At 40.6% G+C, this 27,523-nt stretch overlaps 2 protein-coding genes across 2 annotated transcripts in view; both read left to right on the top strand.

The window, feature by feature from the left end:
• IPO9 (importin 9) overlaps positions 1-4,011 on the top strand; it is a 32,968-nt gene extending 28,957 nt beyond the window's left edge. Inside the window, exons 21-24 of the mRNA XM_085307709.1 lie at positions 34-153; positions 652-753; positions 1,460-1,536; positions 2,129-4,011. Of these exons, the coding sequence (XP_085163835.1) occupies positions 34-153; positions 652-753; positions 1,460-1,536; positions 2,129-2,239 (410 nt within the window). The 3' untranslated portion in view covers positions 2,240-4,011. The remainder of the gene's footprint in view (positions 1-33; positions 154-651; positions 754-1,459; positions 1,537-2,128) is intronic.
• A 2,466-nt stretch (positions 4,012-6,477) lies between these two features.
• The window catches only part of LZTR1 (leucine zipper like post translational regulator 1), a 37,944-nt gene continuing 16,898 nt past the window's right edge, over positions 6,478-27,523 (top strand). The window contains exons 1-9 of the mRNA XM_085307675.1: positions 6,478-6,668; positions 6,751-6,813; positions 6,903-6,959; positions 7,251-7,330; positions 7,714-7,822; positions 10,126-10,209; positions 11,692-11,749; positions 12,341-12,480; positions 13,956-14,157. Coding sequence (XP_085163801.1) covers positions 6,493-6,668; positions 6,751-6,813; positions 6,903-6,959; positions 7,251-7,330; positions 7,714-7,822; positions 10,126-10,209; positions 11,692-11,749; positions 12,341-12,480; positions 13,956-14,157 — 969 coding nt within the window. The 5' untranslated portion in view covers positions 6,478-6,492. The remainder of the gene's footprint in view (positions 6,669-6,750; positions 6,814-6,902; positions 6,960-7,250; positions 7,331-7,713; positions 7,823-10,125; positions 10,210-11,691; positions 11,750-12,340; positions 12,481-13,955; positions 14,158-27,523) is intronic.

The raw sequence follows: 27,523 nt of genomic DNA, 5'->3' as shown, positions 1-27,523 counted from the left end.
TATATATATATATATTTTCTCTCTCTATTATAGATCCTGAACGCTGGACAAACATTCCTTTGTTAGTAAAAATCTTAAAATTAATAATAAATGAACTCTCTAATGCAATGGAAGCAAATGCATCTAGACAGACAGCTGCAGACTGGAGTCAAGGTAAGACACTAGGGTTGGTTTTACCTTTTTGCACAGTTTAAATCCACTTGCCCAGTTAGCAAAAATATTTAATCTTTTCAGAAGCATTTAGAGCAGTAAAGAACTGACAATAAAAAATATTCTTATAATTGAAAAGATTTAAATAGTGATCCAAAGGGATAGGATCAGTCAGCATTATCTAGTCTTATAACTGAAAATTATTTTTAGCTAGTCTGTCTGGAAAATGAGATCTGACTGTATGTCTATAAAGGAAAATTATCCTTGCATAGACTATCTGGTTCCCTTTACTTCCTCCCTGCTTTAGCAATGCTTTCTTGCTATCCTTTTGCCAGTTGCCACTTATTCCAAAGGAATGATAACGGTTCTGTGCATTTCCCTGGACCCACATAAACAAGCAGGGATGTTTGTCTAAAACCTATTCAGCCCCTTGTGGAGTGATTGATGGGCTGGACTTGATGGATTTTGTTTATCTTCTAGAAATTTTTGTTTTCTAAAYAGATGACTCAAATGATATGTGGGAGGATCAGGAAGAGGATGAGGATGAAGATGAAAACTTAGCAGGACAGTTTTTATCAGATATTCTTTCCACAAACAAATATGGTAAGTTACAGCTTTAAACTGCTACTTAAAAATAGAATAGCATAGATGACATTCTGTTTTGAAAATTTTCTTTCCCGACAGCAGTTCAGCAGAGACTGCAGGCAACGAAGGGAATATTACACTGCAGTTTTGACTAAGGGTCTTTTTCTGGAAAAGGGTCTTTTTTCTTTTAAAGAGAAAATTGATGCTCAAAAACATACATGTGACCTTGAAATGACTATGTCAGAACGGTGGACAAGCTTGTTTGTGGAATGAGCTTGAGAAATAATTTCTGTATAAAGAAGAGGGAGTGGGTGTAATACCTCCCTCAGTTCTCCAGGTTGTATATAATCTTAGAAGGAAGAACCTCACAAGGTAATATAATAAAGGAGACTAATATAGCAGCAGCATGGGAATGCAAATGTGGCATAAGATTAGAGTGCAATATAATAGTGCACGTAACTAACAACAAACTGATCTGGTATCTCTTGTATGCTAAGTCTCACCTCTGTGTTCCTTGAAACTCCCACTGTGACCCTTCTTGTTCTGGATGGGGGTAGTTTTTACTAACCCTGTAAAATAAGGGAAGATATTCTGGATACAGGACTTCTTACAGCAGTGCTGAAACCATTTTTGGAGCCTTAGATGTTAGCAATAGTCCAGTAGGCTGTTTCCTAAAATATTTTGCTCTGTTTAGTGTTAAAACCTGCCAATTTATCTTTTACAGATGAGGATTACTATGAAGATGATGAAGAGGATGATCCAGATGCATTGAAGGACCCTCTTTACCAAATAGATCTCCAGGTGATGCTCTAGAATGATTTTTTTTTTTCTTTTCCTTGAATCTGATTTCTATAAACTTTATTTTTTTWTATATATATTCTACTGAAACAAAACTGCAAAACACCACTGATACCAGATAACAATTGTTGTCCTGCGTGTACTCGGTTCATTGAAATTGCTTTGGAAAGTGCTGAGTACCAAAGAATGTATTGAGCCATTGTTGCTTTCTGTAGCAATATCTGTAATTTGGAAATGTGAATCAACAACACTTTGTGGACAGAGAGGGTGAGACTCTTTTACCCATGAGCTTCACAGCTCTTTGAGATCAAAAGTTGATGGAGACTGAATGTTATAGAACTTAATATTCCGCTTGGAGATGCTCCTATGCAGTCACAGTCCCTGGGCAATACTTTGCTCCTGCTTTTTTAACACCACCTGAAAGTTGTTTACCAGCCTTTCCCCTTTGCTGTCTCCCTTCCACCTGCATCCCCTCTCCTTATTCCCTGTAATCCCTTTGTTTTATTTGGTGTATTTAGCATTATCCTTTGATAAATGAAAGGAACAATTTACAAAGTGAAGCGATGTTAACTGGATCTTTTTGTCTTCCTTTTAGGCCTATCTCACTGACTTCCTGTGTCAGTTTGCACAGCAGCCATGCTATGCAATGTTTTCAGACCATCTCAATGAGAATGAAAAGCGAGTGTTACAGGCCATTGGTATATAAACCCAATCAAGAGACCATACTGATCATATCAGAACAATATTTTTCTGGCTTATTCCACGTTTTATGATTAAACATGAAACATTTTCCAGTGTCCACCTGCTTGTTACAGGTGGATGATGGGCCTCATTGCGAAGTATTGAGCCTCATCTTATCATGAATCTGCTAAGGGAAAGAAAACTAAGAAAGCAGCAAAGACGGAAGTCTGTAGAGCTTTGCACATTGGTCTCACCATGGGAGCACTTTCATTTTCCACGGTAATGTTCAAGGAATTTCTTAAAAAATGTGTCCTTAATATTTTTAAGAGCAAACCCTCTCTGCCTGCGAAGAGGCACTTATCTGAGTTTCACACAGCACAAATGGACAGAGAAAGGAATCGGGTCACTTACAGATTGCTTGGATGTATCTTGAGAAATTGGAAGGTTATTCCTCTTTGCGCTCGCATGACACATACAGGGTAAATATCTGGATCTTACAGTGTGAATTCTTTTTATAGACCTATAGACTCTTTTATCAGAGATGCCTGACTGATATGGAACCTGTTTACAGGAGTTTGGATGGGAAGCTGAGACTATAAAAATAAATGCATATCTTCTTTCCTATTGTGGATGGAGCTTTGTTGCTCACATCTGCTCTCTAGTCCCATGGGAGCAGTTCTTTACTAATGCTTTTGTGTGCACATGCTAAAAGGAAGCTACCACTTAATTTCTGTTCCTGTTGCATGTGGCTACTAAAGACTTTGGTTTTATGAAACACAAGGAACCACAATTTTTAGAGGGAAAAACCTGATTATATTTAATGCATTTTGCTCCATAACAGCCACTCTGATCTACTTTGCTTCCTTCACACTCCTGTGTGTATTTTTATAGAGTGGTAAAATAACATTTACGAATTGATTTACCCATAAGAACAGTGTGATGTATCTCACAACACCTCTCTGCCTTCGGTTCCCCCTTGGGGAAAATTAAAATAAAACTATTAAAATATACACTGGTATCCTTCTTATAAAACAAATTTAAAAGGAAATCATACTTGTTTCCTGAAATCACTTTTAAAGACATATTTCTCCTTAGGAAATCTCCTGTATGTAACACCTGGAGGTGGTTAGGGTATTTCACAGGAGTCATCTGGACAGAAAGGGAGTCCTGTAATGGTTACATCATYTTCTACTTCAGAGAAAAAAAAGGAGACCCATTATAGAGTTTCCTTTCTTAAGAAAGGTACTTGCTGTTCCTTTGTGGAATAAAATGCTTGAAGTTGTGTCTAAAAGCTTCCAAAGAGCTGGAATATTTATGCATCTTACTGGTCTAACTTAGTATATGGCTTTTCACTTTTTTTTTTTTTTTAACCAGCAGGGAGTAATAACTTTTTAACAGACAAAGACGGCACAATTTGTCTAGCCTATGTGGAGTAATGGTAGAATAATGCTAAATTCCAAAACTGACATTGCTTCCCCTCTCACGCCTAAATCTCTCATGTTGTGCCTGAGAATAGGCAGAAATAGAGGGAATCACTTCTTGCTATATACTTGTAGACTGGTCTGTCCCATCCTTGATTTCTCAACAGTTTTCTATGAATAACTCCATGGAAAGTAGACTTTATGAAGCCTGATTTTATTTTTTTTTTGTGGCTTTGTCTGGATAAGCCTGTGTCTAATAAGGTATGAGTGCTGATGGAAAGCTTCCATGCAGTTGAGTCTCAGTATCTATCTTCCCTGTGAATTCTCTGGTGTATAAAACTATATAATTAAATTTTGTGCCATGGCCTTCCCTTCAGTGTGCGCTCTGCTGTGGCTGTCTTCTACCTAGTCTCCCCCCTCCACCCCACAAAGTCTTTTAGGAATTTTGTTTGAAAGAAATGTCTCATAGCTCTTGTTGGAATGGGCCAACAAGTTAAACTAAGCAGTGCAGTCTCATGGGGAAACTGAGAAATAGATGGCTGCAGTGCCTGATAGCTGTACAAAAGGATCAACCAAGTGTCCTCAGAGTGGCCAGTTCCAGCCAGGGAAGAGACTGGACTCTTTGCTGGTTGACATTCCTTCCCTAAATGTCAGAATGGGCCTGTGCTGCATGAAAACAGTTTATGAGTCAGTGGAACAGAAGAGTGAAGACCAAATTAAACTGTCTGTGCAAGTTACAAAATGAAAAAGGGCTATCAGATACTTTGCCCCATGAACTGGGAGCAGGGCTTCATTTTGAGGTAAGTGAATGCTAAACCCTTGAAAGCACATGGATGTGTTTTAGATACCAGTAAGAAATGGACTGCATACTGGTGTGGCTAGTGAGGGCTCTGTGGAGAGGGGCTGGTTGGGGTTCATGTGCTTTCAGTTGGAAGTTGACTTGTGTGTCTTAAGGATGAATAAAGCAAGCACAATTAAGGCACATCAAGTTGGATGACAAGTTCAAGCAAAAACATGAAAAAGGGATGCAACTTAGCACTAATACATTCCTCATCCCTAGTTCTATCCAAGGATTTCTTTGAAACTGCAAAGTCCCACAAGGGAGCAAAGATTAGAGTAGAGTTCCTGTCAAAGCTCCTCGGTGCGTTGGTTAGAAACTGCTCTTCGATTTGCAGGTTATCAAGGGCTATTAAGGGCTTGCTCCTCCCAGGAGTGCAGCTGGTGGCATGGGAAGGATTGGGGGAGATGGTGGCTGTTTGGGAACTAGTGCTCTGTACCCTCCTTCCTATTGCCTCGGTTCACGCGCACCCACCAGGACCCCTTCCAGCAGAATGGGATGACTGAGCATAGTGCCGCTATGCAAGAGCACTGATAAAATCCGGTTTGGGAGCAGCTCTTGAGATGGTCCTGGGCCTATCTACGTGTTGTGGGGCAAGGGGAACAGGAACAGTCTAGTTCTGCAATGGGCACTGTGCTGCAAGCAAATGCACTGTGTGCAGGATATTTTCAGGCAAGAAACCCATTGGCTTGAGCCTTCCCATAGGAAAGAGGCTGAAAAGAATGAGAGAACTACAGCAAACAGCAGAGACTGTTCGAAAGCCACCTAAGAGGTCCCACGGGTGCCTGTACTGATGTAACTCCTTTCCCTTCTGCTTTCCCTGTGTCCTCTCTCCTCCCTTTAAAAGTTCTACGAATGCAGCACTATGTATCTTCAAATAAGCGATGGCTGGAGGGTTGGCTGAAATAAATCTGAGCCAGTAGTGTGAGGTAATTGTTCAGGATGAAATATGGTGAAATCTGTTGAAGATCTGTGTTTTTTAAGCTGTGGAAGGCGTGTTTTGGCTGTTGTCTACTGATGAAACTCAGCTGATCATTGCCGAAGGTTACTGACCCCATGTTACCAAAAAACAAACTCCCTTTTATACTTAAAACGAAAGTTGGGATGGAGGCTAAGGCAGAACATCCRTAAGCCTTTGCCACTTCCGAAATAGGTGCCTGGTGCTTTTACATCTCGTCAAAGCTCCTCAAGGAGGAGATGCCGACTGTGCGCTTGCACACTGGGTTTTATCTCACTGGAATAGCGTGAAGCTCTGATAGCCACAGAATATAGTTTAAATAGCAACTAGATCAGCTATGACTCGAATGAGATTTTACGTGCGTTCGTGAGTATTGTTCTTGGTATGTTTTTGTATTAATAAAATCTTTTAATGTATAAATGTGCCTTGCCTCTGAGTTTTAGAGAGAGGGGGAAGGAGAGCACCTGTGGCTGTGCTGCTCTGGGCTGCACCAGGGTGCTTTGGCGGGTGCTTTCCCTTTTTTGGGGTTTGCCTTTTGTGGTGCACAGAGCTGGTTAAGGTGTTACAGGGCCTGGAGCGACTGTGCTGCAGCTGCGCGTGGCCCCCTCGCAGGAGCCCCTCCTGATGCGAGCCGTGGCTATGGGGCCTGGCACCAAAGCAGGCCTGGGTGGCCTTTTGGCCACTGACCGGTGCTGCATTGAATGAGGGGAAAATGGCTTTTGGGAGCAGGTTGGAGCGTTGTAGGTACTAAAACGTTTTTGCCGGGCTTGCGGACGGGGGGCTCGAACCCGCGAACTTGAGCGCCGCGCCGCCGCTACACGCTACCTAAGTGCGCCCCACGCAGAGCGGGGCACGCCGGGAGCTGTAGTCCCGCGGCGGCGAAGGGCAGCTGAGCCGGGAGCTGTAGTCACGCGGCGGAGGGAGCGGCCATGCCGGAAGCCGTAGTCGCGGGGCACGCCGGGAGCTGTAGTCCAGTGGCAGAGGACGCAGCCGTGCCGGGAGCCGTAGTCGCGGGGCACGCCGGGAGCTGTAGTCCCGCGGCGGCGGGGCTGGCGCGGGCCATGGCGGCGGCCGGGGCGCCGTCGGGCGGCGCGGGGCGCTCCAAGGTGGCACCAAGCGTGGACTTCGACCACAGCTGCTCGGACAGTGTCGAGTACCTCACTCTCAACTTCGGGCCCTTCGAGACGGTGCACCGGTGGCGCCGCCTCCCGCCCTGCGACGAGTTTGTGGGGGCCCGGTGAGCGGCGGTGGCGGCGGGTGGGGAGGCGGCGGCGGCGGCGTCCTGGCGGCTCCTGACCGCTGCTCTTTGCCGCCCGCAGGCGCAGCAAGCACACCGTGGTGGCCTACCGCGACGCCATCTACGTCTTCGGTGGGGACAACGGGTAAGGCCGCGGCGGGGCCGAGGGCAGCGGGGCCGGGAATACGGCCCTGCCCGCTCAGCCACCTCTTCCCTCTCCCTCCCACCTCGCAGGAAGACGATGCTGAACGACCTGCTGCGCTTCGACGTGAAGGACTGCTCGTGGTGCAGGTGGGCTGCGCTCCCTCCCCCCCCCAACACACACACACACACACACACACACACAGCGGGGCTCATCCCTCCCTAGCACCTTCATCTCCAGAGCCTCCTGGAGGAGCAGCCCCCCTCCTCCCCGGCACGCTGCTTTTGCTTATGGCGCTTAGTTTATCATCAAATCTTAGGTGGCATAGTCACGAAAGCAAAAATAGCCTTGCTGTTTCCACGTCGAACCCGTGCAGCAGCTTTGAACGTCTGGAGCATGACAGCAGTGTTTTGATTGCTGCTTTTCTAACTGTTGTGCAGGGCTTTTACCACGGGGACTCCGCCAGCGCCACGCTACCACCATTCGGCCGTGGTCTATGGGAGCAGCATGTTTGTGTTTGGTAAGACTGCAGCAGGTTACAGCTGTGCGTGCTTGGAGCGATGGATGTGTCTGTCCTTTCTGAAAATGGAGTGGGGTGTTTTCTATGAAGTGGTAACAGATCTTATTCAACAGCAAATCTGGTATTTTTCACGGCTGACTGTGATTTAGTCGTTAGCTTTAAAATAGTTTTGCTCTTTTGTCCAAAGTAAAAAAAGATTTAAAGCTCGTTACCATAGTGTTTCTTCAGGGGTCAAAGTAGGGTTGGAGTATGGATTCCCACATTTAGCATTCTGGTAGTCCATGGCTTTTGTTTGAGTGAGCTAAACTTAAATTTCTTCTAGTATATTGACTACAAATATATATGCTCTGTTGAAATAGTCTAATAAAATTGTTATTGTCCAGGTGGCTATACTGGAGACATTTATTCCAATTCCAATTTGAAGAATAAAAATGATCTTTTTGAATATAAATTTGCAACTGGACAGTGGACAGAGTGGAAGACTGAAGGCAGGTAAGGAGCTGGCATCATTGCCCACTCTTCAAAGGGACTTGGGTTTTACCCAGCAAATAGTTACAGCAGCACATTGTTACAARTAGTTGCAATGTTAGTATTAAAGCTCTAGGACTGTGCATACTATGCTTTGATTAAAGTTTTCTGCAAATTTCATCTTTCATTTGGAAGATTTTTTTGCAAAGCCTCCATTCTGGAGTGCCTTACATTGCAAATCTGACCAAAACCTGTTCTTTGGATTTTGCTTCTGTGACAGAAGGGAGGGGAGCAAAGGAAATAATTTCTTTATTTTTTTTTTCAAGGATAGCAGGAAAGTTGTTGATCCTTACAGTTTCAGTTTAGTTTTATTGTAAAAAGATTAGAAGCTTGTTTGTATTTCAAACTGCAAATTCCTCTCTGATGAAGGTCTTATTTCTCTGAAGTGCTCTGAAGTGCCCATGCTTATTGAAGTGCTTTAAGGTGATGTATGTTCACAAGTATTCAGAAGCACATGAACGAGTTAGAGATCAATGTGTGGATCGGTTGAGTGCAGATGCCTGACACACAGCTTTCCAAGGAAAAAGCAGAAACATTAACACAGTATTTTTTAACTCTGACTTTATGCTCATTTAAGGATGTTAATCATGACTCTGGTTTTGGTCCAGCTATTCAATATTTACCCCATGAGCATGTGGCACATGTTGTGCCTTTGAGGAAGCAACAGTGGAAGCAGTATTCAAAAAGATATTGCACTGATAAATCAGTGTTTAAAGCTCGAAACCCCTGGGCTACACCTCTTTTGTCCATTCAGTAATTCTGTGATGTGCCTGGCTCCAGCAGATGAGCAGCAGTCAGCATAGCTGAGCCACGTTTAGCAGCGTGTCAAGCCTTTGCTGTCGGCAGAAATGAGTAAAATGCTGGTGAGCTCTTACAGTCAGCGTCTCTGACAGGGAAATTTTTCCTTCTGATTCGGCATGTGTGATCAATATGTAGGGTCAGCTTTGGAACATGCTCTAGATTTATCTGAAGCAGAAACAAAGCAAATATTTGTTACGGGGCAGTAGGACACGGCGAGGTGGGCTAGATGGACTGTGTGAAAGGAGGGAAGGAGTGGGAATGGAGAGGATCCCTGCTCACTGTCCTTCATCTGGTTGATTTGAGTCTTGTCATTTTGGGAATGAGCCTCTTTGCCTGGTAACACGAATGTGGATCTGGCCGTGCTATTATTCCCTGGCACTGACTTCCAAGAGCTGGCACTGGGAAGCCCCTTCCTGTAGGAGTATCTCGGCCCTCCTCTGAGCTAACGAAATGAGAGCAGGGTAGGCTGGGCTAGGGTTTATGTTTGGGGATCCCGGCTTGGTGCGCAGCCCAGTGCGTAAAGATGACTTGTATTTCTCTGATAAGCTGCTATTTGTGATGAGGGAGTGCAGGAATAGGACTGCAAGGCGGAAAACAATTTATTATGTATTTTGAGCCTCTGAAATGCTAAATTTAGTGGGGAGAGGGAAGGGAACACTTGCTGAAATTTGTAGAAAGGGATGAAGAGAGAAGACATGCTCCATTCTTGAGTTATGTTCTTCACCACTGAATATATCTGTTGCATTTTAGAACATAGATCATGTCAGTAATTTGTCTTTCTTTTAGCAACTTAAGACATTGCAGAGAATAATTACACTTCCATCAGTAAAATAGGAATAATAAAGAATCAGTAAGAGCATTTAAGAATTTGAGAGGCCTTTGTCTTTTCCCCACAGCTGCAGGTCTGCGCACTGCGAAAATGACCACTGCCTTCTCAAACAAGCTAACATGGTATCTCCTGGGCTTGTGGTATTACAGTTTTGGACAGCACTTCTTGCTTGATTTGGTAAAAACAACAAAAATTAGGGAGGAGAAATCATAGCACTAATCTTCTGTTGTGGGCAGTGTATCTCATCAATGACTTTTTAACACATACAAATTGCCACTGAGCAATAACGACAGTGCTGTTTTCCTCTACTATGTAGCTGGCTTCCAAAAAATACTAAAGAACATTTGAAGATTGGCAAGAAATTCTTTGGGATTCTTTTTTAATTATTTTTCTGTATGCTTTCAGGTAGTTTTTTCTAAGGAAGTAGAGTATAGAGTCCTACACCCTGGATAAAGGCTTCAGAAGCTTGTTTTGTGGGTGTATGGCAGAAGATGTTCTCTAGCTTGAAGGCATTTCATGTAGGAGGCTTTTATTCTTGTGAAATTTGTATTTTGGCTATCATGCAGATCCTTCTTATAGCACCTTTGCAGCTCAGTTCAGATTTTTTTTTATTACTTTTAAACCTCCTCAATTGCAGATTGCCGGTTGCGAGGTCAGCTCATGGCGCAACAGTGTATAGCGACAAGCTGTGGATCTTCGCGGGATATGATGGCAACGCACGGTAAGTAACAGCATCACTCTTTCCTTGGTCTCTTTTGTAACATCCTAGGCACTCACTTTTCATCTCTGATGAATGTTTTCCTATACCAAGTGTTTTAAACGCGTAACTATAGCTTTGTAAAGCCAAGGCTATTGATGAGCATTATAGATGTTTGCARTTCACCAGTTTGTGTTCAACTAAGTATGCATTTAAAAAGTAAAAAGCTGTTGGCTCAGAATGTCCATGGATGTATAAATTGATATCCTGCTTGGCTGCAAGGATGCTAAGTGATCTTTGAATGTGGCAAGTGAGCCTTTCTCAAAAGGCCTTCTGATGTTGCTGAAAACTTAGAGGAAAAAAGCAGGGATTTTCTGTGAAGTCATGAGGGAACTGAAAACAATTTGCCAGCTTTTCCTCTGAAAAGATGTGGCACGCTTGGTGGGATGTTGTACTGAAATGACAGGATTGCTTACTTGCTTCTAAGGCAGATAAGATTTTAGATGAGGAAGGTCTGGTGCTGAGAAGTTAGGAGGAGTTCTGGTGCTTGATTTCAGATGGCAGGTTCTTCACGTTTGCTATCAGTCGCTTGGCGAAAAATCAGTTCTGAACACACCAGCACAAATTGGAGGTGTGTCAACTTACTGGGCTACCTTTTCTTCTGATGAGAATCTAGAAAAAAGATACCACTTCCTCGCAGCGTCCAGGAGAGCAGCAGTGAACTATGGAATTTTTTTGTGGACCTTTCCCTATCCCTATGGAAAAAGCATAGGAGATCTTTTCTTTGTTTCTAGAAAAGGAATTTGGGAAAAATGCATGGTTCTGTGGAGTTGCTCAGTTCCAGCTTAAGGAATTTTCCAAGGACCTTGGATAGCTGGAAAGTCCTCTCATCCAATCCCTCCTATCTGTTTTACCATGATCACGTTAAAAATGTATTTTTATGGAAGAGGAGCCTCCAGGCAAATTTAGAAGAATTAACAAGACAATTTGTTATTTTTCTGCAAGTAACTTGTATTGGAAATACTGTAGTCGTACATAGTAGTCGGTGAAGTGTTTGGTTACTCATTTCATCATTTTATGTATTTTTGAGGTAGGATTCAGCCACATAACTAATTACTGAGTTCAATATCAGGGCATACCAGGAATGGGTAGAAGAAAGCAGAATAAAAAGGGGAATTTCTGTATAAATTTCCAAGATTAAATATCTCAAAAGCTTAAGCTCCTGGTAGAGTTGCTATGTATACACAACTAATGCAAAGGAAAGAGGCTTACAGGAGATGGTAGATGGTGGTATAAACTTCAGATATAAGATATTTATATATCTTCAGATATAAGATATTTATATAAAAATATTCTAATAGGTTTCTCTACTAGGAGGCTCTTCCTTTGCAGAAGAGAAATGCTGATGAAATACAAGTTCTGTCCTTTCAATTCCGTAAGCTAAAAATAACCCCCATTAACTCCCAATAAACAGTTTCAAATCAGGAATTTTTTGCTATAATTTAGGTTAAACGACATGTGGACAATTGGCCTACAGGACAGAGAGCTAACGTGTTGGGAAGAGGTAAGAAGCATTAAGGTGAAATAACACAGTTTCCTTTTTTGTTTTTCATACACATTTATTTAAAATTTCCTATGTTAAAGCATATTTCTCTCTCTTCATTACATATGTCACGTGAAAAGAAACAGTATTCAAATTTGATTTTTTGTTTGTTTGGAAAATGAAGTGTAAAAGAGTATGAAAGTCTGATTTTTTGCTTCTGAATCTGTGAGCAGGACCTAGTCTGCCAGTGGTGACTTTTTTATGCCACTTATGAAAAAGGACTGCATTTCCCACTTCAATCACTGCCATAGACTGGAAGCTCTGCTCACTAACTATCAGGATCAGAGTCCTGATCCTTACAGTGTCAGGAACTTTTAAAGTATGGCCTTCTCTCCTTTCTTTTCCCGTAGTAAAATTAGTTTGTGCAAACGTTTAGGCCCAGCGTTAGTTAATTGACTTTAGCCAAGTTTATGGGGTCTTGGTTGTCTGGAAACCTTGCTACTATGTGGTCGGTCTTTATCTGGTGATGTATTGCATGGTCTGCAGTATACTTCAACATGCATGGTTTTGCACTACAAAAATACTTTGTTCTTATTGAACTTTATCTTTCAGATTGAGCAAAGTGGTGAGATCCCTCCCTCATGCTGTAATTTTCCTGTGGCTGTTTGCAAAGACAAGATGTTTGTTTTCTCTGGCCAGAGTGGAGCAAAGATTACCAACAATCTCTTTCAGTTTGAATTCAAGGAAAAAATGTAAGTGTAGACAGTTAAGTCGTACAGTATCCTCATAATCCTTGACTACTTGAGTTGAGAAATGCATATACTTAAAATCTTGTGGCAGAATACTGTATCTCATAGTCATGAGAGGTAGATTATTTCCAGTTGCAATAAGATGAAAAGAACTGTTTTAATGAGACTGTAGTTTGCCATGTGTTTTCTCTATTTTTTAACAGAAGTACAGAAAGTTCTGTAGATTCACTCTAAGGAATAATGACTGATCTTAGTTTATTCATAACTGGATGCCAAATATTATGTTACTAAAAGTCATTGTATGCATACTTGATTAAAAACAATTTTTGAGAGGTCTCATGTAATATATTGAAATCATTAGGTACTGTAGAATGCACACTATCTTTTAAAATTACCTAAACTGAGTGATTTCAGTAAAGATACAAATTTGAAGCATCTCACTTGGGGAAAGGGCACATCATCTATTCAGAAATCCTGTTAGCTATCTGACATACACAGCTAATACATTGCTATAGCTTCTGATTTTCTCATCAGTTCCTGATAGTGTCTTTAGTGGAACTGTTAAAGGGAGTATCTTTGATAGTACTACTTCTTGAGAACAAAACTACTTGATGGCCGGTCCCAAATGGGGCATGTGTGTGGCTGATTCTGTATCTCACGTGTACGTTTTCAGATGAGAAATTCCAGTATCTCATGGTGACATTTTTTAGCTCCTCATCTTAAAAAACCTTGGTAGTGATGAACTATAATAGTAAAAATCTGGATATGGTTGGATAAGAAGCAACTTTAAAATTCCAGAATTGCAGAGATGAGATGATCATACACCCTATTTGAGGAATACCAAACTGCAGTCCAGATTTTCAAAACTGATTTGTGATCACTTGATTTTCCTGCTTTTCGGATATTCAGTTCGAGACATCTGATGTGACTGTTGCTCAGAGTGGTAACCATTGCTCTCAGGTAAGAGAAAGGCCCAATGTTGGGAATGCAGATCCGCTAGTCTTTTCTGGAAACCTGATTTCTCTGGTTACCAGCCTCATTAGTAAACCATATTTGACTAAGTACAATTTTGGTCATGGTGGAAGCTGAACCACAACTGAAACAAAAGCAAACTGCTGCAAATCCTTGACTGAAATAGTGTAAGATTCTTAAACTATGTGAGACCTTATCAAAATGTGAGACTTTATCACACTGTTGCCAGTTGATTAGATGGTTAGCTGTTAGAATATATGGTGAGATAACATAACTAGTTAGTGGAACCATGTTGCTTTTTTGCATTTTCAGTTAGAAATTTGACAGCATGGATTTGATGTAGGTCTCAGACATTTGAAGGATTAGTGGTTGTCTGCAGTCAAGTAGACTCAGTAACTACTGTAATGGGCTCCTCTTCTTAATTTCTGTAATCAGAGACAGTTAGAAAATTCATTTGCAGAACAGAATTGTAAAAGTTCTACTCTATTTCATGTCTTATGTCTCAGCTGGACACGAATTCCTACGGAGCACTTACTTCGCGGCTCCCCTCCTCCTCCACAGCGAAGATACGGCCACACAATGGTTGCATTTGATCGACATCTCTATGTGTTTGGTGGTGCAGCAGATAACACACTGCCTAATGAACTTCACTGCTATGATGTGGACTCGCAGACCTGGGAAGTTATCCAGCCCAGTCCAGACAGTGAGGTAAAATGTTCAGCATTTGATTTTTCCCATTTATGCGCTCTCTTTCTTGATCCATCTCTTACTGCAATGTTATGGACAGGGACAGAGAATTTTAATTAAACAATAATAGCTTCTTCCCGCTAATGGTTAAGTAGTTGGAGTAATATGAACAACATTCTTTAATGTGTCAACATTGACTAATTTCTAAAAACTTTCCTTAGTGCTGTTTAGAAATCTCATAAAACACTTGTCTTGAGTCAACCATTTTTTGCCAGATCAGGAATAAATTCACTGTGTGGACCAGCTGCTGTGCGGTTGGCTGTGTGATCCTCTTGAAGCAGAATTCCAGACTAGACAAAGTGTTGATTGTTTTCACTGCAATAATTCCTGTGTTCCTGTAAAATCCTAAATTCTGTAATTTATGCAGAACAGCATTTCCCTTTTAGATCAAGTGTAAAGTTTTCACATATAAGGGTATGATTGTAAAATTGGGGATAATAGAGAAGCTCAGAAATGGCTTTATTTGAAAGTATTTGAGTTAATAAAACATAGAATAAAAAAGCAATCCAAAAACTCATGCTTTTAAAATGAATAGAAACAGGCAGTAGGCTATTGATGACCAATAAAACATCTCAAAWGAAAGAATACAGTAATAAATACTAAGAACTTGTTAATATGTCTCTTTTGGGCTGCTCATTACAATGCAGCAATTATGTGGTAATGTGCATTTTTTTTGTATAGCACATTGATAGATAAGCATCTCTGGAATAACCTGGCATTGCAAAGTTGAAGTGCTGAGGGTTTGCGTGGAATTTGTAAATGTGGTTTCCGTGGCCTCTGATCATATCATTCCTAGAAGGCAAAAAAGGAAAAAAGTAGGTTTCTCAAAGCTTGTATTTAAATGTGTATATCTTGAATTTAAAATGATTGCATTGACTGTATTTGTTCATTTTAATAATTTTTGCCTGAAGCCGCGTTAAAATACTTCAACTGGCTTAATACTAGATTTAGAGAGTTTGCATTAGCTGATGTATGGGGAAGAGATACTTGATATTGGTGTGCTGTATAGAGAACTGCAGAGCTTAAGGTTGTACTTTAAAGAGATGGATATTACAAGAATAAGGATGAAATGCACATTTATTAATTTTGCCAGAATTTGCATGACTGAAGTTTTCACGCCTTTCACTGTTGCACTGTATTTTAGTTTGTCTGCAAAGGTACATAACTCAGCATTTGATGAAGAGGAAAGTGCCGTTACACACAGCTCTTGCAGTAATGATGCATGTGGGCCTGTGTTTAGGAAATTATTGGACTCAAGTATTTCAAGGTAGCCTATTTTATGTTTGACAAAGTTGATATGTTTCCACATGAAATTAATAAAACAACATTCCCACCTTTTTAAAGATACAGTCACCTTCAGGAATGTAAACCCATTTCCGTGCCTGCCACTTTTCCTGTTTGACATTTAAGGCTTCCTCAAATTTTTGTTCCTCATGATGTGATGCTCATCGCTTCCAGGAGCAAAACTGTTGACAGTGTTGTGTTGTAAAACAGCACAAAACAACATTATCATCAGATTTAGCCCCTACTGAAATGAATATGGCACTTCATATTTTCTTGAGCTGTCTGCAGTGCCAGGCAAGTATCTGTCTGTTAGTTGCATGTGTTGTATTTTGAAATTTTTTCCCACAGCTATGGCATATAGAGACTTAATTTTGTACAAATGCAATGTGAGATTGAAGCACTGCTAAAACACATGGCTGTAAATTTTCTTAAAAGACAGATTGACTGCAGGACCCGAGAGGCTGTTGACATCTTGAAGAAGTTTTAATTCTGGAGCGATAAGTAGATCATTTCTGAGAATTGTTTTCCTGAAGTTCCTGTGGGCTTTTGGTAATGACTTTTAACAGTGGCAGTGAATCTCTGATACCATAGTATTCCCAGGACACTCTTTGAACTCGCACAAATTTTCTTTCTTATCCATACCTATAAACAAAATGATTCCCATTAAGATTAAACAAAGTAGAATACCATGAGTGCAATGTTGTCTCAAGACTTCAGGTATTATGTTTATACTTGAGGTGATGGCGATCACTTCTAGTGTGCACTAGAATGCTCCATCTTGGATTTTGAGTTGAGGATTTTTTTTTTTAATGGCTGACTGTATGGCATATGTTCTCCTTGGATTTTCCTGTTGTATGCTCCTCACCTCAGAAATGCTGTATTGCAACTTTGCTTGACAGAGCAGCAGTTAGAACCAACATGTAAACAGGTTAACTTTTACAGAAAAAAGGGAATTTTGCCTCTCCTGTATGTTCACATGATGCATTTCCTCAGTTCCAAGAAGGATGTTGAAGCAAGTCTTGCCCAGGTGTAACTGTAGGAGGTCGGGCAGCAATCAAGCATCACCGGCTACAGGTGCATTGAAACAGTGTTGTTATCTGCCTTTGGGGTAAAGGAGTAGAGAAAAAACTGGAAACAAATGCGATAATGGCGCTTTTTTATTTCTCCATGCAGGTCTCAAAATTGTTGATAGTGCTTTGCTGTGGTATAGAGGATTGACTTAAAAAAATAGGAGGAGGAGGAGGAACTAAAATGAAAACAGATCAGTACTGCACAAAAATGGCAAAAACTCTTTTCTTACGCTCTTAGGATGTCTCCAAAGTGGCAAGACGTGCTTTCCTAACTGCACAGTTGCAATCCTTACTTACAAATGCTTTTCTTCTTGTTACTGTAGTATATGTGCATAGGTGTTGGAGAGAGCACACAGACCTTTTCTCCATCCCTTCTGTGTTAGATGATCCCATAGCTGGGGTTTCTACTTTTCTAAGGCACTTAGAGGAATATCAGGTCTGACTGTGTGTGTGTCTGTATAATACTGCTGAACATCCTGAGGTGCTGGATTTCTTCTGTACAGTGTTATCAAAGGATTAAAAAAATAGATTTTCCTATTTCTCTGTTGGCCTTGAGATTTCCTGCTGAACTCACAGTACCTTGGGCCTTCCAAAGAAGGTTGGAAGAGCAAACCACATCAGTAAGCAGTAAGAGGGAAGATGCCCCATCTTGCATGATTGCCTCCCAGCAGACATAGATATGGCACTCTTGCCATGACCCTGCAAAAACAGGGTGGTTGCGGTGGTGGTAACCTATTTTGGCTTACTTTGAGGCACAGCTCTAGGATTCTTCTTCAAAGGGATTACAATGATATGGTTTGTGGCCAACTAAGAAGGATTAAAAGGATTTAATTGGCCTATTGTGGATGGGTCTGCTATGGTTTCCTTATGAAGAGATCAATTACACCCATCGAGTATCTTCAGGCAAAAAAGTCATGTTTATGTGAGGGGGGGGGGAAAGAAACCCAAACCCCTCAATTCCTGCAGGAGGTCCTGACAACATGGCATCCAAAGGTAATGAGATAAGTTTAATTCCCTGGGGTATCCTCTTCTACCAATAGAGGTAAGATTTAGCATTTCACAGTCCAAAGAGAAAACTGATTTTTTTTTTTTTAATATGGTCATAAAGAATATGTGGTGTTCAGACTTGCAGCCTTTTCAGAAAGTAATTGACACATATGTATATATATACACACACACACACATATACATACATACGTATGTATTATATATATGTATTTAGGATCTTTGTGCAAGTGACTTTTTCTAGTTCATACTCAATAAACTAGAGACAGACTTTTGAAAAGGATAAGTCTTATAAAAATCTGGTTAAGCAGAATGATTATTGAGATCATTACGCGCCTTGACTTCTGTTTCTCAACTTTTTGTCCGTATCCTTTCTGAATGACTTTCACTACATACTCTCACAGAATTCTTGCAGAGAATAGAAAAATCAAGGCTTACCTGGATGATGAGCAGAAGAAATATGTTTGGGTAGGGCATTTACCAGTAAAAAGCTAGAACTCTACAGTATGAACATGACTCACATGAACCAGATATAAACTTGGATAATGGAAAAAGTGAAATATGGTTTTGAAGGAGGAATAATTGCTCAGCATGTGATTATGCTTAGGTCCCGCAGGGACCAGTTCTTATTGCTGCACTATTTAAAATGTCTGTCAATGACCCTGAGAGAAAACAGAAGATCACAGTTTTCCCCAAATACTCATTTCTTGTCTAGCACTTGCCAATAATTTATTAAAGAACAGACCACTGGGAGTGATTTGGGTTTCTTATTAAGGTGGGCACAGACAAACAATACATATTTCAGTATGTATGTAAAGTGATAAATCTAAGAATGTGTGGGCTATACTTAATAATTTCCCTTACAATATCTTTGGAAATGATGACTTATAAAAACTTTAGTCATTGCGGGTTTTTGATGACAAGCTCCCTGTGGTGTAAAATGATGGGAAGTGCTAACGATATTCTTGGCTGTGCAGGTTGATGTAGCATAGTAGCATTTAGTAGCATTAAATACATTATCCCTGTGCTCATAGCTAAATCTTCCAGTATAATATCTTACTGTCTTGTGCCCACAAATCAAGGGGGTTGTTCAGAGAACAAATCTGAAGAAGGTTCAAGACTGGAAAACGTAGTGAAACAGTTGTAAAGCTCAATCCCTTAAGTGAAGGCTTGGGAAATTAATTCTTCACTGTTTAGAAAAGCCTACCTGCAGAGCAGAGGGTTTTTAATCAACTGGTAAAAAAATTAAGGCAAGATCTAGTGCCTGAAAATTGAGCCTAGATATATTGAGACTAAAATAAGAAAAAGTTTATAAAGGTTTACAGATTTTCAAGAATGAGGGCAATGATTCATTGGAATATTTTATCAGAGTTTCTTGGTAGATTCTCCACTGCCTCTGAAGCAGGTTTTGATGTTTTCTAAAACAGAAAGTTTTCTTAAAAGAAAAGCTCCATATGAGGAATAATTCAAAGAAGTCCTGAAGGTTATTTTAGTCAAGAGGTCAGATTAAGTTTGCAAAATACTCTTATGGTAATTTAATCTTTGAATACACATGACCAAAAAGAAGCAAATAGTCATTCATTTGATTTTTACAATCTGCAATGTATGATCCTCTGAAATATATTCAGTGGATTTGAAAATGTTTGTTCTTTAAACTACCTAATCCTCTTGGATGATTTATATGTTAATACTACTTTTAAATTTTGCTACGGTTATATTAAAATGATTTTAGAGGGAAAGAGTTTACTGCTATTATAGCAGTCTTTAAATAATTTAGTTTTTCTCCGATCCTGACCTTTGCAGTGATAACTGCACATACTTGAGTGCTGTTGTTAAAGAACCAACCTCTCTGTTTCCATGCTGTATTCGCTAGTGAATGTCAGATGAAAAAAAAAAACTTTTCTTCAGGGCAGAGTGGAATATCAAGTCATGCCCCCTTTCCCATCCCCTATTAATTACCACAACCAGAACTGCAAAATCTCACGTTTACAATTTTGCTTTTGTATCTGGTGGTTTATCCTGTGTTGTAGCTTTCTTTATCATGGTGTTGAACTTCTTATTCCCTGCCACAATCCACGAAAACAGCTTTTCTGTTAAATTTCGTTTCATATAAAGCTGTTATTGAGAATGTCCTACATTTTAAACTATTTCTAAGTTCGGTGATGAATCCATGTTGGCAATGTCCTTATGATGAGCTCAATAAACGCCTTGCAGACAAAGTGTTTCTGACTTGCTAACAATAGTGCAGTGTTGGAGGTTGCATGGGAAGTTTTGAGAGGTCTCTAACAGTAGAAATGACCTCTAATCAGGTACTCTCCTGGTATCTATAGAAGTGATAGATTTTTGTTAATTCTATGTCTTCTTGTATGGTACAGTTGGGAAGATAAGAGGCAAAAAGGAAAGGCTAAGGCTGAATTTTCATGTTAGGCTATATACCTCACAAAAAGAGCTGAGGTGGGTTTCCAGCTCAGCTTGAAGTACTTTAAACAAAAAGAGGAAGTATTAAAATCACGTAAGCTGGTAGGTTGGAAGAGACCTCCAGAAGAAGTCTCAAGTTTAACCACCTGTTCAGAGCAGGTCTAGGTAGAACAGGTTGGTCTGGATTTTGTCCAGTTGATTTCTGTGTATTTCCAAGGATGGAGATCTCACAAAGTCTCCTGGATCCTGTTCCAGTGTTTAGCCACTACCATGGGAAAAGAGATTTTTCCTTGATATCAAGTCAGAATTTGCCAATACCTTTCTTGTACTGGGGAGCTCAAAACACAGTACAGTATTGCAGACATGGCTTTACAAGTGCTGAATTGAGGGGGGAAAATTACTTCCCCTGCCCTACTGGGTATGCTCGTGCTGATACAGGCCAGGATGCTGTTTGCCTTCATTACTGCAGGAGAACACTACTGATTCCTGTTCAGCTTGTTATCCACTAGGACTCCCAGGTCTTCTGCAAAGTTACTTGCTAGACAGCTGGTACCCTGCTTGTTTCATTGCAAGGAGTTATTCTCTTTCATGGGTAGGACTTTGCCTTTGCCTTGGTTGAATTTCATGAGGCACCTCTCAGCCCATTTTTCCAGCCTCTGTAGGTCCCTCTGAATAGCAGCCTCCAGCATTTCAGCTGCTCTAAACAATTTGGTATTGACCACAAACTTGCTGAGAATGCAATGCTTTCTTCTCATCCATAAAGCTGGTCATCATTTTGTAGAAGGCAATCGGATTAGTCGGGAACAATTTATCCTGGTAAATCCATGGTGGCTGTTTCCAATCACCTTCTCTTTCATGTGGTGGAAATAGCTTCCAGGAGGATTTGTTCCATAACCTTACAGGGACTGAGGTGAAACAGACTGTCCTATAGTTTGCTGGTTCCTCCTTCTTTAAAGGTGGAAGAAGCCTTTGCCCAAGTTGTATTCGTAGACTWACATCATGCCAGATTTTAAAAATAATAGGTGCTTCCTGGGTTATCAACAGCACTTTGTTTACTGTCAGGTACTCAGATGCATGAGTCATCATCATCTATGATAGATGAGTCCGTTGTCTTATTCTGAAAGGAGTAATTATCTAAGGAAAGGCATTAGAAAATGCTTCAGGATTTGAACTGTGCTGCTTTTTAAATTTCCAGAACTCTGATATGTTGAAGTTCACTGTAAAATGATTCTGTTCTATTTTGTCTGAAAATCATGCAAATTTTTCTATACGTAGCACGTGAAAATATTTTCAGCCCTTAAGCTTCCTTGACCTTAATGAATATCCCAAGCTTTGTCTGTCCATCTGTCTTAGAATATTGTGCTGTTGCCTGGTATGATAGTGTAGAAGTATCTCTTGAGTAAAAGCAGCTACCAATAGTGAAATCTCATTTGGACCAGTTAGAGCTTCTAGTTTTCTCCCAATTTCAGAGGAAAACGATTTTTTTAAAAAAACATTTTAATTTCTGTTTGTTCATCAGATTTGTTTGTTGATGGCCGTAGACCTTTTTATTTCATTTTGGCTAGAGTCTTTAGCAATATTAGAGGACAGAGAGGCTCATCAGTGTTCCCAGACAGTGGAAGAGAGCTGGATGCATTCTTGCTGGTTTTGGAGTTTAGTGTAATGATCAGCTTCCTTAGTTACATGCTCATTCGTGTGTGGGGGTGAGGGCAGTTAAAAACCTACACAAAAGTAATTTATTCTGTAAAAAGTCTTCTGAGAAGCTGAGAGAATGAGAAAGACAAACTTTGAAATGCTTAACTGGAGTGGGTTTGATTTTAGCTGTCTGCTAATATTGCAGTGTTGGGACTTCACCATGAAAGAGACTGAAAACATGTTAGAAATGCTTTGAAAAACGAGTAGGAGATGTAAGAAAAACACTGGAAACAACACAAATAACTACAGCCTGCAATAACAGTATAGCTAATAGTCTTCACAGCTAAGAAAACAAATCTCCATACGAGAATGTTTAGAAGAGAAATGAAAAGTGAATCTGATAGTTATCRTTTTGCCTCCTTTGACCAGATCTCTTGATGGAAGTATGAAAGAATTGTGTTTGGGCCATTGGTAGTCCAAACCATGCTTTCAGGTGCCCCTCAAGGAAGATGCAGTCTCTGGAGGGGCAGCTATGTGTGTTAGCTCAAGGCCCATTGCCTCTCATCATGCAGTGATGTAACATGTCGCCTGGGGCTGATATCGTCCATAGAAAACCGTTACAATTTGCAGTCTTCCAGATATGGTTGTCACCTTTGACATAGGTTACAGGTTGTCTCTCCATGATGTTTTGTCTGCCCTGTTTTTGGCTCAAGCCAAAATGAGAAATCTATCCCAAATTGTGAGAATATTTGATAGATACTGTTCCTTTGCTATCTTTGTTGATAATCTGATTTTTTTCTGTTGCAATAAGCAAAGCCCTCAGCTTGTCGTGAAGAGCCATCAGAGAATAAGAACAGACAGAAGGGAATTAATGCTTAACATTTTGATTGCTGTGTATGTCGGTCATTGCAAAAAGCAAAAGAAAGCAGCACAACTGATTTGTTAAATTGTTTAGTCACGGTGACAGGCTCCAAACAATACCATGGTGCTTTCTCTGGACTGGTTCTGAATATTTTGGGCATGACATTTTGGAGCTTCAGCTGTAGAGGGACTCCTGCTCCGTGTCTGCTCTCTCGTGCCTCCCACCTATACTTCTATACGTATTGTTTTTAAATCTTGTAACCAGGTGTCCCATCCAGAAGTGGCTGAGAGAGTATCTGCCCCAGAAGAAGCTCCTTCCTTGCCTTCCTTGTGCTTTTAAAAAATCTCGAGATGTATTTGGTTTAGATTTCAGCATAACAACAGTTAAACAACCACCCACAGCAGACTCAGAGGTAAATAAAGTAACACATGGAAGTGAAAAAAAACAACTTTGAAAATGCAAATTAAATTCTATTCCAGGAGGAGAAAGTAAATCTAGTCTTCTACATACTTTCTCCTCTCTACTCCTTTCTTCTCTCCTTGAAATTTATCTTGAGCCATTTTGCTTTAAACWGCAAACTAAGAAGCATTTAAGCCTTGACTCTGCACGTGAGAGTTCTAAATTTTGTATAGAAAATTAATATAGGCTCCTGAGTGGAAACTGTTCATTTCATTTAATTCCAGTTTTACAATGATGCAAGTTGATTTGTTAAAGACTTCAAGTTAAGCTGCATTTATACCTGGTCAGGTCAGAATTGCAATAAATGAGTTTGTGTAGGGATTTGCACAGATTTTAAAAAGTTTATTTTAAAGTGTGGGGAATTAGCCCCAGAGGTCATGCTCAGAGCTGTAATCTCAACTATGTGAGTGAGTATTAGGCTCTCTAACACAGAGAGAAGCAAAACACAGCTTTGTAAGTCAATTCAGAACCTGTATTAGCACCACAGGACAAACTCATTTTGTGTGGTCTGGACAGTATACGGAATGAGTTCCAAGTACAAAAAAAAAAAAAAAAAAAAAGAAAAAAAGAAAAAAAGAAAAAAAAAAGTGTGCAGCTTTCTGAAATGCTTGAATTTTGAAAGTAATGATTGGGGTCATCCCAGTAGTGTGGAAAGTGATTCTGAAAGGGAAACAAAGGTGACTGATGAGATCTGCTTTTGAAAGCAAAGGTTCCAGCTTGAAGGGAGCCTCTGATTGCAAATCTCATTAACCTTAAATAGACAAAACACTTCAACAGATGAAACAGGGCAGTGTATCTCAGAGAGGGATGCCAACCAGGATCATGAAAGCTGTCAGACTTGAATCTAAAATTTGTTTTGTCAGGCACTGCTAATAAAGTAAGGAGATTGTGTTGATGGAGAAAGATAAATACAGAGTCTGGAGCTGGCAAATATATTCAAGCTGGCAATGCATCTTGGACAGCCTGTGATTTCTAGCACTCTCTCGTGCATTCTGAATGAGGAGGAGGATGATAGGCCTTCAGATTCACATATGATAGTGTGACTGATGGAGATGCGCCAGCAGAAACCCTTACTGAAATTACAGTTGTTGCAATTCAAAAGCAGAGTTTTGCAAAGATTCTCACCTGTGGGACTCAAGTTATGTCTGTACTGCTTTTAGATAGCTGTTGTGATCCCACCAGGTGGACTTTCTCGGTAGATATACTGGTATACCTTTATCAGTAAGCGTACTTGATACAGGCCTGTCTCTAAGGTGTTCGGCTTTTTGCAAGAATACTGAATGCAGTTTTTGCCTTATTATCTGGAAGGTTTACACTGTGGTATATTGGAGAAGGGTTGTCATAATCTGAAGAGAAGTGAAGGCATGCGGGACAGTGAGGAAGCACCTGGGGACAACGTCATTGAAAAGGCTGTTGCTCTCCCTTTGTGCAAACAGCACAACCAAGAGCCCATCTCAGCTGCCTTCTCACAAACACACGTGGCTTAAGAAACAGGGAATTAGAAGCTTGTGCACCATTGCAGAGCTGAGACCTCACTGGGATTAGAGACATAATGAGATAGCTCGTATGACCAGAAAGACAGGTGGGGAAGGTGAGGAGAAGGGGTTGAGCTCCCTGTGAAGGAGCATCTGGAGCTTTGCCGATGAACGAGCTGCGAACTAATGGATAGCAACCAGAGGATGGAGCAGCACAGATGACACTGGCAAGATTTTGGCTTTAAGTAAAACATTAAGCAACAGAAAGAAGGTGGTAACTTTTAGCGGATTAGACCATGGCCAAGACTGAATGGAGTTCAGTCAATGGAACTACAAAGGGACACTGTGATCTTACTGCCAGCAGGACTTTGTGATTTAACATGGTAAAATACCTGGAGGAAAGAGGAGGGAAGAATATGAAAATAAAACTGCCCAAAAAATAGCCTGACAGATTCATAGCATAAAGTAATTAATATATACTTGGCAGCCCTTACGCAGGAATCTGCACTTCTCCGTATCAGGTTTGCAGTTCTAGCAGTCAGATTTAGGGAAGCCAGAAAGCCCTGAAAGTGTTAGAACAAGCTTAATAAACTTTGCCTGAAACAGGCAATTGAAGGATACCTTGGAGCCTGCACACGTTCTCAGTCTATCATAGCCTTCCTTTATGACCTTTAGCAAATTAATACAAGTTCCTTAAGCTTCTTTCCCAACTGTAAAATTAGGATAACCAGCACATCCTTACATCACAGGCAGATCGTGGAACAGTTAATTCGACTGTGCATATAGAAGAAGGAAGCTAGGGTGACTGTTATGTTGCAAGATGGAGGCTTAGTTTCTCATTTTCTCTAAACTGACTTTCTTCCTCTTAAAGCAGCACTTACTAACTGTAAACTTGGCTTACAGTGTTGTCTGCAAGGTGACACTAATCATATATTTGAGTGACAGACTTGTTCTCTAAGGCAAATCTAATAAACAGCAAATAGTAAAATCCTTTAGTTTGGCAGATGGATGGATTACCAATGTGTGGACCATCTGGAGAAGCCACAAGAAAGCAGTACGAACCATCAGCAAACGTCAGCCCAGTAAGAAGCTGAAAGAGCTGGAGATGTCTTGGTCTAGTGAAGGGAAGACCAGAGGGGGAGCACAGTATGCACTGTTACTGCAGAAAGGAGGAGAAGAACCCCTTTTCCATGGTTCTAGTGGATAGGACAAGAATTAATGAGCTGAAAATGCAGGAAGGAGGATTCAACCTGAATATGAGAAATAACTTTAACATTAGGGATTGTGAAGTGCTGGAAGAGACTCTTTGGAAAACTCTTGCTGTCAGAAGTGAACATGGTTGATCAAGTTTAGTGATGCTGCCCTTAGGCGAGCAGAAGAGCTTAGGTAACCCTTCCCAGTCTTTTTTCTTTTCTTTCTTTTTTTTTTTTTTTTTTTTTTTTGTTTGTTAATGAGTCTGTCCCAATACTCAGCAAAGATGTTTGCCGCAGAAGGCATTGGTAAACAGTAGCAAATACACAGTTCTGCTGTTATGGAAGCAAGCAATGGGTTTGAGCCTTGTCAGTCCGATACACGAAGTAGAAAGTGTTGTGCTGTGGAACTGTGCCTCTTTGGCAAAGAAGTTTTGCAGAAAAGACAGCTAGACTCCAGAAATGTTTAACAAAGTGGACATCATAGACTTTGTGGCAGAAAACAGAAAGCTTTCATAGTTGTCGTATGAGACTTTCCAAGATGTGCCACCCATAATGGCCTTTAGCTCTTTCATACATCATGACTCCAGAGAAGCCAGCAGCTGAATTGTGGAGTGACTAAAGCTGGGACTTCTTTGGTATGGTGTGTGTTCTGTAACCAAACCAGAAACACTGTTTGCGTACTCTAAAACCTGCTTTGCTGTTAACTACCCCGGCTGTAAAAGGTTGAAGAGTAAACTGCAGGTTGTGCAACCCAAGGCGTGGGTGTTATCCATGGAGTTTGAACTCCCATCTTTCATCCTGAGGCTGGACTGCATCATCTACTGCGCTTGCAGCCTGGCAGTAAACCAGTCACTGGGAAGAAACACAGTCCACCTTTTTTGACCTACAGTTATTTGCAGTGAGTGTGTGTTGAGATTTCTTTCTTTCAGGTCCTGATGGGAATGTGGTCCAGTGGCTGCATTGCTGCAGCGTGATGATGCTGATACTTTTAAAAAGTCTGAGACGGACTTGCTGCATTACAGACCTTGCTGCTTTTCCCACCTTTGAAAGCACTGAACTTCATGAGCTTTTTATCATATCAGATTTGACTGTATGGGCCAGTGCAGGCATGAGGTTTGTTTTCAGTAGTTAGAAAACACAAATATTAAAAATACCTGCATAAAAGCTGAGATTTGGTTCTTTTGGTAGATTCAAAGTGTCCTGAATGAGAATCAGTCTCAGTCTTGGGCAGGGCAAACTGCACAATTTCACCCACATGTATCAGAAAAACATTTGAATCCTTGAACTGTGAGCAGACCGTGGTTGTTGGCCTCTGGTAATTAAAATAAGCCCTCATAATTCCAGGACCCCAGAGCTGGATTGCTGTATTTGGCCTGTAGGTAGTAGTTTATGTGGTTCTGTTCCAGTTTTTGTGAATTCCCTTGTCTCCTCTTTTCTCCTGCAGCCTCTGCTAGGAGAATTTCTGCTTCCTCAAATTCTGCTAATCTGATTCAGCTGAATGAATATCCTGATGCCCTCAGCTGCAGCATGTTTTGAAGAACTATACAGCCTTCTTCTTCTGGGTTATTCTTTAATACTTAAAATTTCTGTTAGTTCTTAGTAAAATGTGATATGTACATTTGAGAGAGGGCGTTGTTGAATTGCTCAAGGTATTAGTAAGTGGCTTYGGTTATTTGGCCACTCTGGTACCAACTATTGCAAATTAAAAAACACTGTTATAATGTTCCTTATAGATTAAATATGAAGAGACCAAYAGGTAGTGTCTTACCTGTTTAAATAATTGGGTGATTCATGTTTCTTTTTTGGCATCAATTCTGGAAATGCTATAGGTTTTTTTAATTACAAAGCATAAATGATTGTTAATTGTAATGGCTGCTTTTCCAAAGCAAATCCTTTACTATTAGACAAATAGTAAAGTGCTATTTA

The sequence above is a fragment of the Rhea americana genome, unplaced genomic scaffold (assembly GCF_003343005.1).
Source record: "Rhea americana isolate MKP2758 unplaced genomic scaffold, rheAme1 scaffold_261, whole genome shotgun sequence".
Taxonomy (NCBI): Eukaryota; Metazoa; Chordata; class Aves; order Rheiformes; family Rheidae; genus Rhea; species Rhea americana.
This window is presented reverse-complemented; position numbering and strand designations above follow the sequence as displayed.